Source organism: Euphorbia lathyris, chromosome 8 (assembly GCF_963576675.1).
Source record: "Euphorbia lathyris chromosome 8, ddEupLath1.1, whole genome shotgun sequence".
NCBI classification, from domain to species: Eukaryota; Viridiplantae; Streptophyta; class Magnoliopsida; order Malpighiales; family Euphorbiaceae; genus Euphorbia; species Euphorbia lathyris.
The window spans coordinates 40,191,774-40,204,035 of record NC_088917.1 but is presented as its reverse complement, the minus strand read 5'-3'; the positions used below and the strand labels follow the sequence as shown (position 1 = coordinate 40,204,035).

Sequence of the window (12,262 nt, the reverse complement as noted above, 5' to 3'; positions counted from 1 at the left end):
GTCACGTTGGGATTGCATCATCCATCCGGTCAAAATTAATGCATCAAAATTAAACAAAATCATAGGTCTTTAAGGGTTGTAACGTGGGCTAAAGGTTAGGGTAGGAAAAAGGGAATTTATAGGCAAAAAGTTAAATGACTCAAATAGTTAATATTTTTGCAAAAAGGACACATTTTTCGCATTAGGGAGCTATCAACCACCTCCCCACACTTAAATCTTACTTGTCCTCAAGCAATTCAGAATCCAAAAGGGACACGTAATCCGCTATGTATAAGAAGGTTGAAGCTCAAGGTTGTATTCGGGAAGCAACTAAAAATATAAACACGTCTTTTATCCTTTCCTCTATTTTATTGTTTTTTTTTCTTGGTTGTTAACCAATTTTTTTTTAATAGATGGGAAAAAGAGTGAAAATCAAATGGGTAAAGGTTGCTTCTTCTATTAAAATTACAACCTTTAAATGATTGTTAGCGGGAATTTGAAGGATAGGTGTGTCTAAGGATTTATCAAAACTAAATTGAGTCAATTAACTTGGGTGAGAAAGGGTATTTAAGAAGACTAAGGTTCGTAACAGGGTTGATCAAAGAAATGGGTAAATATAGGCTCAAAGGGGCTTATCTAGTGGATTTGTTAAGAGATTTTGGCTAAACAAAGAATAGGCTAAATTCACAAAGGGCTATACCTAGGTTGCCTAATCACTTCAAGTTTAATAAAAACACAAAATTCAACCAGTATTGGATGCAATTCCTATGAGCACAAAGACAATAAATGTAATCCCACACCTAAGAGATCAATTGTTCCTAAATATGAGTCTAAAAATATGATCTTTATGGCTCTAGCTCACAATTTAAGGGTTATTTGTATCAATCCTAGCCTCAACTAACGTTCCGTTCCATGTCAATTTTAGGCAAATAATACTCTTTGGAGACTCAAACGTTGTTCAAAATTTTTCGCATGCATCAATTTCATTTAGAATGTGCAAATTTTTAAGCGCATTGTCAACTGTATTGTTGGGATAGCTAAATGTATCAAATTCAACTGCCTAGGATTCTTTTTATTCCTAGAAAAATAAAAAGCAAACCAAAAACATAAAGAATGAAATCCTAAAATTAAAACAAAAACATAAGAAATTAATGGCAAGAATCAAAAGCCATTCTTTCCTATTATCTCCTCCCCACACTTACACATGCATTTACTTCATAAAATCCATAAAAGCAAAACATAAAGTGCAGAAAAGAAATATGATAGAAAAACTCCCTCAGGGGTGGCTGTCACTCCAACCCCGAATGTCTGATGCTAAGCTTTGAAATCCAAACGAATGTCCTGGAAATCAATTTAGCGTTGGCGAGTGTTTTGCTTATAGGGTCCTGCCATTAGAAAAAAAAAGAAATAAGCATAAAAAGAAAATAACAAGAGAAAAAGATTTTTTTTTATATATTTATATATATACAAATCTAAACAATTATTTCAACCTATTCAATTTACACAGATTAAAATCGAAATAGTACCCGGCAACAGCCACCTAACAAAAACTTGACGGTGGTGTTGTCGGTATTTATAGATTTAATCTAATTATAAACGAAATAGTTCCCGGCAAATTTAATCTAATTATAAACGAAAGAGTCCCCGGCAACGGCGCCAAAAACTTGATGCTCGTAAAATATATAGCATTTAATAGGACAAGTGTATCCTATCGCAACAAGTAATATTGTGCTAAGCACGAGATCGAACCACAAAGACTATTTGTTATAACTAGCAAATCTACCTAGAATGATCTAATTGTTTAAAGGGTTGGATAAATGTTTGGGTTTTTGATAATTAACCAACTAATTGAAAGCAATAAAGATAACAAAATAAGGTGAACAATTGATAGGGTAGAGTGTGAATTAATGGAAGGTACAATCTAGGATGAGGAATCCTTTGATTAAACCCTATGTATGATTTTAGGGGGTTCAGGTTTATATTTTTGGTATCTATTTGACGGTAATCACCCTAACAAGAAATATGAACGTGATCAAGATCCATATGACCTATTTACATGCATTTGGTTAATAGCTTGGTTAGGCAATATAACCTAGGTCATGCAAAGCATTAGGTTCTATGGTGATTAAGACTAAAGCCGCAGCCCATGCACGAAGCCGCACTCCTAGTGTCCTAGCGAGGTCAATTCATACAAATTCAGACTAGATAATCTCCTGTCGGTCTCATATCTATCTATAATCCTATCTCATGTCGGTCTCAAGGCATTAAGCATGCATAAATCAATCAATCAATAGCAATCATATAAACCCTGGATCCCTAATCATACAATCAATCTCATCCCCGTCCCAGATTGGATGGGGATCAGTTCATAGACAAACCAATCATAGAGAAAGGACAATAGGAACAATGGAAAAAGAGCTTCAATAGATTATAAAAGTAAAAGATAAAAGGGTAAGAGAGAAGAAATCTAGAACCCGTTTGTCTGATTCAATTACACAATAGAAGATCTAGCGCTTCTCCCATCAATTGCTCTTGAAAGAAATAAATATTGAAAATAAACCTAATCTAGAAAGCAAGGAAATAAAAAGCTAAAATTCTACATTACGACGGCTCCCTCTTGAATCCGTCCCCGAAGAACTAAGAGTAGCTCCCTATTTATAGAGATAGGGCGAAACCCTAGTGTCTCCCCGGGGGTACAATGGACATTTCGTACATTAAAAAGAGGCTTCCAGGGCTTAATTTCGAGATTCCAGCAAAGGAAAGGCGTTTTTGCGCCTTTCCCAGCCTCGTCTCGTCGAGACGAGGACCTGTCTCGTCGAGACACTTATGTGTCTCGTCGAGACAGGCCTTGTCTCGCCGAGACACTTTTGTGTCTCGTCGAGACAAGTGCCAAAATGGGGAAGAACTCTGGTTTTTATCCGTTTTGGTCCCTAGGCTTTCGAAATATGCTCTAATGGTCCCTGGCGAGTCCCAAAAGTCCTCAAACGGTCCCTGAATAGTCAGGAATTGCTCCAAAAGGCTTGGGTCTGGTTCGGAAATGCTCAAATAGTCCTGAAAATCCCTGAAAATATCGAAAATGCCATAAATAATGGAAAATGCTGAATTTAACTAAAAACTATCAAATTAATACATAAACTTAACTAAAAGCAAATTAAAATAATCTAAATTAATCCTAAAAACACTATATAAATGGGAGCTATCACCGACCCCGAATCATTTCGGGACTAAGGCTTTGTTGTTGTTGTTGTTGTTGTACATGTATATATGAAAGTTATTTTTTTTAATATAGATAGTGATAAAATCATACAGGAGGTTCTAATTCTTTCTGAAAGCCCATTAATAAAAAAAATTAAAAGACTTGTCCAACCTTTACAGCTTAATTAGTAATTTTTATATTAAAAGGGCCCTTATTTCTTATTTACTTAGACCCTTAAATTGTTAGGACCGGCCCTGATCTCTCTTTTCCTTTCCCTTCTCTTATCTTCTTCTTCTTCGAGACATTTACTTCTTCCAGAACCTTAAGACCTTCCTCTTCTTTCTATCTTCGTCTCCCCATATAACCAAAGCAAAAATTTAAGGTTATACACCAAAGTTTGAAAAAATATAAAGATTGTACACCACGTATGTAATTTACCCAAGAAATTTAATAATGGTTTATCAGTCTATGGGATCGATGAATATTGTGATTTCTTAGAATTCCTAATACTTTTATTTATTTATTTATTTTACCCTTAGGTTTCAGATTTTAGGGAAAATACGTAAAAAAGACTTACCCGGTTTAACAAATTTGCATTTAAATAGGGTTGTAAACGAGCCGAGTCGCTCATGAGCGGTTCGGTATTCGGATCGATAAAAGCTCGATCATATTCAGTTCGATTTATAAATGAACCGAGTTTGAACACGATGAAGCTCAGCTCGAAAGCTCGCGAGCAGACTTGATTATAGGTTCATAAACAAACTCATGAACCAGCTCGATTATATTGTTCATGAACACGCTTTGTTCGATTATTTTTTAATAATAATATTTTTATAAAGGGAAAAATGTAAAACAATAGTAGTTTTGTGTAAAATTTAGTTTTATAGGTTTCAAAACTATATAATTTTGTGTTAAAGAAATTTTAAATCAATATAACTAATAAGTTCTTCGCAATCGAAGTTGAATATAATTAAGGAGATGCTCGCGAGCAAAGCTCGTGAACGATCTCACAAACAGAATATTAACCTCGGGATCGTCAATTTTCGAACGAGCCAAGACTGAGCAGGCTAAAGCTCGACTCAATTATAACCCTACATTTAAATGAGTGCGAAATTTTCTTATTACAAACAAGCTGATAATTTTACACTATTAGTATAAAAAACGACTAACAACTTTTTTTTTTCTTGTCAACATAGAGAAATTATAAATTTTCACAATATTGGATTCTCATCGATCTTTACCTTACTCAAGTCGACATTCTCACTTCTGTATTGCATTGTCCACATCTGCTTGTGCGGGTGCTTCCACCCAAAGAAAAATGCTCCCCAACCGATGAATTTTTACATTCCACAACTTTAACCTCATTCATTTTCGGTGCAAGAGCGCTCAACTATTGAGTTATTACACACTCTTTCAAAAATGGCCGTTTTTAAGCAAACCTCGTGGTTGTCTCTACACTCCTACATCTTTTATCATTGAGCATTTTTAAGGGCATTAGTTGGTTTGTCAGGCTCTTTCCCTATTATCGACGAAGGTTATCTCTCATCTTCTAATTGGCTGATCTTAAAACCTATTAATTTGATGTCATATACTACCAAGTCAATATGTCATATAAGCAAAAGTTAACAATTTATTGTGCCACATCAACAAAGTAAAATATATGTCATATAATCGAAGTCAATGTACTACATCACTAAAGACTAACACCATTAATTAGTTGAATACCACTTTATTTTGCTAACAGTGTAAAATACATAATTTCTTTAAATTCAATATATAAGTAGCCCCTTGAACTTGGCTCAAAAATCTGATTCCCTCCTAAACTTACAGAGTGTCTTGTTAGCCACTTAAACTTGCTTAAAATGATTTTGCTGGCCACCATAACTTGTTTTAAGTGTTTATTAGACCCCTAAACTTGATTATAGCGATATATTGACTCCTTAAACTTACTTAAAATACATTTTTAATTTATCCAAAACCAATATTGTTTTTCCACGTGGATTTAGTGAGTCAATCATGTCATTTTTAAGTAAATTGAAGAAGATAACGAGAAACTTTATAAGTTTAGGGGACCAATCAAATTTTTTTTTGATGAAAATGCGTACATCATATCATAGATAAGAAAACAACAAATACAACAAGAAAAGTAAGAAATAAAACCTTACATAAACAACAGATGAAACATATACTTCTTGAAATTCCAAATTTACAGAGAAGCATCTATAATCCAATCTTTAACATTTAAACTCTCCTGAATCTTCGGATCTGGATCATTTCTTTTGCAACCACGTAGATGTAGTGATCTACTAATAAGATCTACCATTTCTACTCTTGCTAAATCAGAAAATGTTACAAATGAAAATATAATAAACAACAGATGCAATTCAAGCGGATTAAGAGATCCGGCAAAATATATGCAATCCAACTAAAATAAACTTTATGAATAAAGAAAATAAGAAAAATTAAAAAATGTATAAAGGATGAAAAAGAAAGACAATCTTTCTTCTTTCTCTTCAAATAGAAAACTGCAACTCGAATCTAATTAATAGAAAGATCAATTTTGATGAATTTAGTGAAAAAAGGAGCTGAAAAATTAAGAAAAAAAGTGGTTGAGAAAGACAGGACCAATCAATTTTTTGAGCCATGTTGATGACTCCTAATATATTATGTGAGTTGCTTTTTATTGTTTTTTTTTACTTACCGTCCTTATTTGGACTTTTTGCCATTTTTTATAATTTTGATCAAAAACTATAAATTCTCTCTTCAAAATCACGAATCAGAACAACAATAATTAAAATTATAAAAATAATTGATATGTGACAACCCGAATCCCGAAAATAGATGATTATGAGTCGGAAACATTAAAATTTATATTTTTTTTTCAAAAAAATCATGAACATAATGCATATTTTCCGTGACGATTTTATATTTTTCGTCACAAAAAATTAAACGATTTAACATTTTCCGTCACTAAAAATATTAAATTTGTACGTAGGCCCAATTTTGGCCTAGGTGGGTGGCGGACCCGTCCAGCCAATGGTTTGGGAGGGTGAAACACCCACCCATCCAATGGATTGGGCGGGTGAAACATCCGCCCACCCAATGGCTTGTGCGGATGCTATATCCGCCTAAGCCATTGGATGAGCGGGTGTTTAACCCTCTTGAACCATTGGCTGAGCGGGTGAAACATCCGTCCAGCCTATGGCTCGGGTGGATGAAAGACCCGCTTAGGTCAAAATTGACGTTTTTCTTAAAAAAAATCAATTTTTTTTTATTAAAAGGGTAAAATTGTCCAACTTGGGGTGGTAAAAGAAAAAAGGGAGCGGTAAATAGCAACACCCATTATTATAGGGATAAGGTACCAAAATAGGCCTAAGGTTTTTTGGGAAGTAGTAATTTAGGCTCAAAGTTCAAAATAGCACCAATATAAGCTTAACGTTTACAACATAATATCAATTGAGGCTAAACGTTTACAATATAGCATCAATTTAGGCATCACGTACAAAATAGCACCAATATAGGCTTAACGTTTACAAAATAATACGAATTTAAGCGTAACATTTACAAAATATATACAATTTAAGCTAAACGTCATAATTAAATTAATCATATTATATTCTTTCCCTATTAATTTTATATGTTATCTTTTTATTTAGTTCTATATTCTTTTTATTTGGATCCGTCCTTGAATTCAGGCCTCGATAACGGAACGTCACATTATTCATATTACTTTGTTAAGTTATATCAATTGTACGTGGAGAGAGAAATTAAAACTTAAAAGTAATATGAATGATGTGCCAGTTCCGTTATTGATATCTAAATCAGTACCATTTTTTAAACGTTAAACCTATATTGATGCTATTTTATACGTGAAACCTAAATTGATATTTTATAAAAACTATAAACATATTTTGATACCTTATCCCGAGTTTTATACATGGTTTGTAGAAAAAAAAAAAAAAAAACAGGTAAAAACATGAAATGGAAACACTTGCGAATATAATAAAATGGAAGAGTGGTTGTAGGTTTATAATAATTGTAAAGAGGAATAACAATAAGGGAGATTGGTTCGTAAGGAATTGATTCGACAACTGCACCATTTGCACCGAGATTACATAATACCTATAGTATGTATATTCTTCTCGTTTTGTTTTCTAATGTAGCCTGGGAAATTGAATCTAATATAAAGAAAAGAAAACAGATTCACATTGATGATATTTCTTATTACTTTGTATTGTAGGCTTATCTAAATATTTCAGAATATATAAGGACCTCAACTGCTATTTTCATTATTGAGAAATGAGCATGAGCAGAGGAGACTGGATGTGTAGTGCATGCCAACATCAGAACTTCAAGAAAAGAGAAGAATGCCAGAGGTGTGGTTACCCTAGCCCTAAGTATGAAGCCCCCGATCCAGCTGAGTGGACAAGGACATTGCCTGGTGACTGGTTTTGTACATGTGGAGCTCATAACTATGCTAACAGGCCTAACTGCTATAAATGTGGTGCCCCAAAAATTCATTCTGCCCTTCCAACTTTCCCCCCTGGATGGAAATCCGGTGATTGGCTTTGTCCTAGGTTACTTCTTCCTCCCCCTTCCTTTCTATTATCTTAATTATGTTCATCCTTAAACCTCAATCATACTCTCACATCCACCCTTATCATCTACCAAAATTAATAATATTTACATCAATTACACTGCTGGAAACTTAATACAACTTTTAATGTTACTTTCAATAGTGTTACAAAAAAGACCCGCTTAAGCGTTCGAAATCAATATTCTCTCCCGATTAGGTTTTCTGAGTTTTTTTTACTAACTAAACATTTTTTTACCCAAGGCAACACCTAAATGATGATTGTAATAAAAACGTTTTATTATTATTATTATTTTGATTTTTTTGGTTTTATTATAATTCACTCATGAGTATTGTTGCATGGTTGTTTGTAAATTCTTTTTATTATTGTTTGATATTTTTGTTTAATTGCATTTGTTACTTGTTTCTATTATATTATTTAGGATAAATAATTATAAGGTCTTTATGTTTTTACTTAACACACTAGTAAGTCTTTCATATTATTATAAGATCCTTATGTTTTATCTTAATCAATTGTTTAGTCCTTCCAAAATTGTCTCTAGTTATATACATAAATTTTTTTATCTTTTAGTGTCAAATTTAATGTAAATAGTTTTAATGAAAATTTTTTGAACTACATATGCACCGATATTAATATACTTAACAAAATGTATTATTTATTTTCTTAAATTTTAATTATTTTTTCTTTATTCTTTAATATGATATCTTTAAACTAACATTAAATATTATTATGAATTTTCTATGATTTTTTAAAAATCATATTTTTCTTCTTCTTTCCTAAAATTGATTAGAGATGTATAAAATTATTTTTTACAATTATAGTCTTACTCCTATTTCGATAATTTTTGAAATATTTTTCCTTCATTTTTTTAGTCAATAAATTTTACGTTATTAAATAAAGTTCTATAATTATATAAAAATTAATAAATCAATTACTTTATATTGAAGATATTGTGATTATATAAGGAAAAAGAGAAAAAATATATAAAATAGGAAAAATAGTTGTTTTATTATTAAAACATAGAGTAAAGGGTAATTTTGTTATTTTAAAATTTATTTAGTATAGTTTGACCATTGACTCAAGCATAAGGACTAAGCAGTTAACAAAAACAAAAACTGAGGAACTATAGAATTATTTCTAAAACCAAATAGACTAAATAATGTATTACGTAAAAACATATGGACCTTATAATTATTTACTCTATTATTTAAAACTTTAAAGATACCGATTTATAGTTTTTGGTAAACTATATTACTTATAAATATTATTTTATACTTATTTGAGTTGATTTAATGATATGATTATTAGACATGTTGTTGTTTGTATATTTTTAATGATATATTTTAATATATATGTTTTTCTATATTAACTAAATTATTTTATATTATTGTTGTTTAGATAGTATAATATTTATTTAGGTAGATTTATATGATTATTTATTTATTAACAAATAAAAAAATAAAAAAAAATATAAATCTAATTAATTCTTGAAGCGTCAGACGTATAACGTTGCTTACAATATTGACTTGCCAAATACTATACCAAACAAGAAAAAAGAAAAAAAAAATTATACTTCTTTTTCCACAGTTTTGATGACCTGGAAGCAACATTTGACATGAACAATAGCCTTCAATTTGTAAATCGTTTTAGTTACGCTTCAAATTGGTGTAAATTTTATTAATGTTAATAAGAAATGAGAAAATGTTTTCAAAGGATAAAGGGTAAGAAGACCAATAATTGTTTTTTTAGGGTAAATTATACAATAAGTATGATTGATAAATTATTAAAATATTAAATTTGGTGGGTTTTTAAAAACTTGTATTTTTTCTATAAGTGTCTTATTGAAAGATTGATAAAAATAAAATTAAAGTGGTAATATTTTGATATTTTAAGATTTATAATGATAAAATACATAAAATTTGACTTTCAAACATAAATTTAAACAAAAATTAAAATCTAATTTTTTTTATGTAATTTCCTTTTTTTATAGATTATGAGCTAAATTGTAATTTAAACCCTTCAAATCGGAAATAAAAACTTCCATTTATAAATAATATTTGTATCGTAGTTTTTATTATTTTTACCAAAATTCTGGTGGAGTCCCTAAAACTTAACCATACAATCTTTCTAAATTGGATGTTTTAAATTCAACCGACGAGTTTATATATTAAACACTCGGTTTTTTATGTCATTTGGAAGATATCCAATTCATATTTGAACACGTGTATTGTGATTCCACTAAATAAATAAAACAGTGGAACCTCTTATAATATATGTGGGTCTATATTACATATGTCAAAATATGTATGGAAAATCAGACATGAAGAATTGGATGGTTAATTTTCCTCGACCACACAAGAGTTAAATAGGTTTATTGTTAGTGGGAAAAATTCACACTTGGCTGGCTGATTTCAACTCTCTGGTTGGGGTGATTTTTGGGAAAAAAAAGAAAATTCACCTTCAACAATTTAAAATTTTCGTTATTTTGGTGTGTTAGAGATTGAAAATTTTAAAAAATATACAGTCTAAAAATAGTAGAATTTTTTTTTTAAAAATCTAATACTAATTTCTAAAAAATTATTATATTGTTTATAATTTTCAGCAATCTAATTTTTTATTCTCAAAAGTTAAAAAAAATTATTTAGGAAAAAATGAGTTAAGAACCTAACGAATTCATTGGAAATAATTAATAACAATAACATAGTTATTTAGAAAATAAAATTAAATAAATAAAAAAATAGGTTTAAATAAATAAATAAATAGCTTTTATAACTCATAAGTTATGTCAATATATTATCCACTTTAATTATATTTTTTCATTATTATTAATTAATTTTAATTTTTTCTTTTTTTTTGGTAAGAAGGGAAGAAAAAAAACAAACAAACAAAAACCTAACCCGGGATCAGTCTAGGAAGACTGACCCCAATCCTATCCTCAAGAAGAGAAGGTAACAGAAAAGGAGGAACGGAAAGGGTAGAAACACCTAACATCCCCCCATGCCCAGCAGCTGCCAAGCGATCCGCCACGCGGTTTTGCTCCCTATAAATATGGGAGAAGGTAAGAGAATCGAAGGCAGGACGAAGCTTCAAGATGGCTTTAATGAGATTCTGATTCTTAAGACAAACAACCTGACTATCCGAAATCCTGTTGATAGCCTCCAAATTGTCAGACTTTTAATAAAAAATATCAATTTAAATATTCAATTAGGGGTTTTAATTTAGAAAATTAACATTATGTCTTAAAATTAGTCCCTTCCAAATGTGGAGCCCTACTGCTCATAACCTTTTACATTAAAATATACAACTTAAATCAAATCTACCACTTTAAAATATTAAAACTATACTATAAAAAACTAATATTAGATAGAGGCTGCAAAGGGACGACACCATCCTACTCAATGGTGGAGCCTGGCCGGAGTCCCGGAACTCTGGGCTGTTTATTGTAACTTTGATTTGAATTAATCATATATTTATCCCTGAATAATTTATTATCTATAGGGGAAAAAAACTAATGATAGTGAGTTTGTTATTTGAACAGGTTGGGATGTGGAGAACATAATTATGCTAGCAGGGGTGAATGTTTCAGATGCAAAACACCAAGAAATTAATTTAATTTGGTATTATATATTTTTATTTACATATTATAGTCGTTTAAAAATTTTAAACGTGAAATTCATTCACATTTTAAATGCATTTATGATTTCAGGTAATTGCAGAATAAGTGGCTATATATAGAAATCCATTTTCGTTTCACTTGTGATGATGAGGCTGTCTGATTCCTTCGCCAAGCCCCACTTTCCATTTTTATTATGTATTATGAAACTGTTCAACTCAGTATCCCAATAAAGAAAAGTAATGTATATATTAATCAATTATAAATATTATATTTTCTCTTCTCACAAAACACATATAAATATCAATCTAGATAAAATAGAAATTGAAGGTTTTAATTTTAAATCAATAAAAAAGGATGAGTAATTCCAAATGGATAGAAATTCAAGCTCTTAAAGGAAACTAATTGTTTATCAAAAGTTGTTCTTCCTTACAAATTAAAGAGTATATATACTCCTTACAAAGTTGTTCACAATTTATTTGTGAGAATGTTAACGACCGTCCTTTTTATCGGTTTGTTTAGTTATTGGTTTCTATTCTATTGTAAACTTTTATTTTTCTTATTAATAAAGCAGGTTCGAGGTTTTCATAGTAGCAGTGGATGCCAACCTAGTTGGGATTCTCTGTTCTGTTACCTCCACACTTAGTTCTAATCAAAAAAATTTAAATGAAAAGACTTAATTGCCTCATTAAGGCTACATCATATGCATAGTTAGAAAGGATAAGATGGGAAGAAACAAATATGAAGGTAGTGGTGTAAATACGGTGAGTGGTATAATGGTAATAAGTAAGGTGATAAAACAGTAAATAGGGGATAGCAGTTCTTGTCTCTTCTGGGATGAACTTGCCGGATAAGGCAACATAAACAGACTCACACGCC

At 30.7% G+C, this 12,262-nt stretch overlaps 1 protein-coding gene across 1 annotated transcript; it reads left to right on the top strand.

The window, feature by feature from the left end:
• The first annotated feature begins 7,457 nt into the window (after nt 1-7,457).
• On the top strand, nt 7,458-11,666 carry LOC136203703 (uncharacterized). Its single transcript, XM_065994913.1, has 3 exons — nt 7,458-7,752; nt 11,309-11,387; nt 11,477-11,666. Exons 1-2 carry the CDS (start codon nt 7,475-7,477, stop codon nt 11,376-11,378), a joined length of 348 nt encoding a protein of 115 aa, XP_065850985.1. The 5' UTR covers nt 7,458-7,474; the 3' UTR covers nt 11,379-11,387; nt 11,477-11,666.
• Nucleotides 11,667-12,262: the final 596 nt, after the last annotated feature.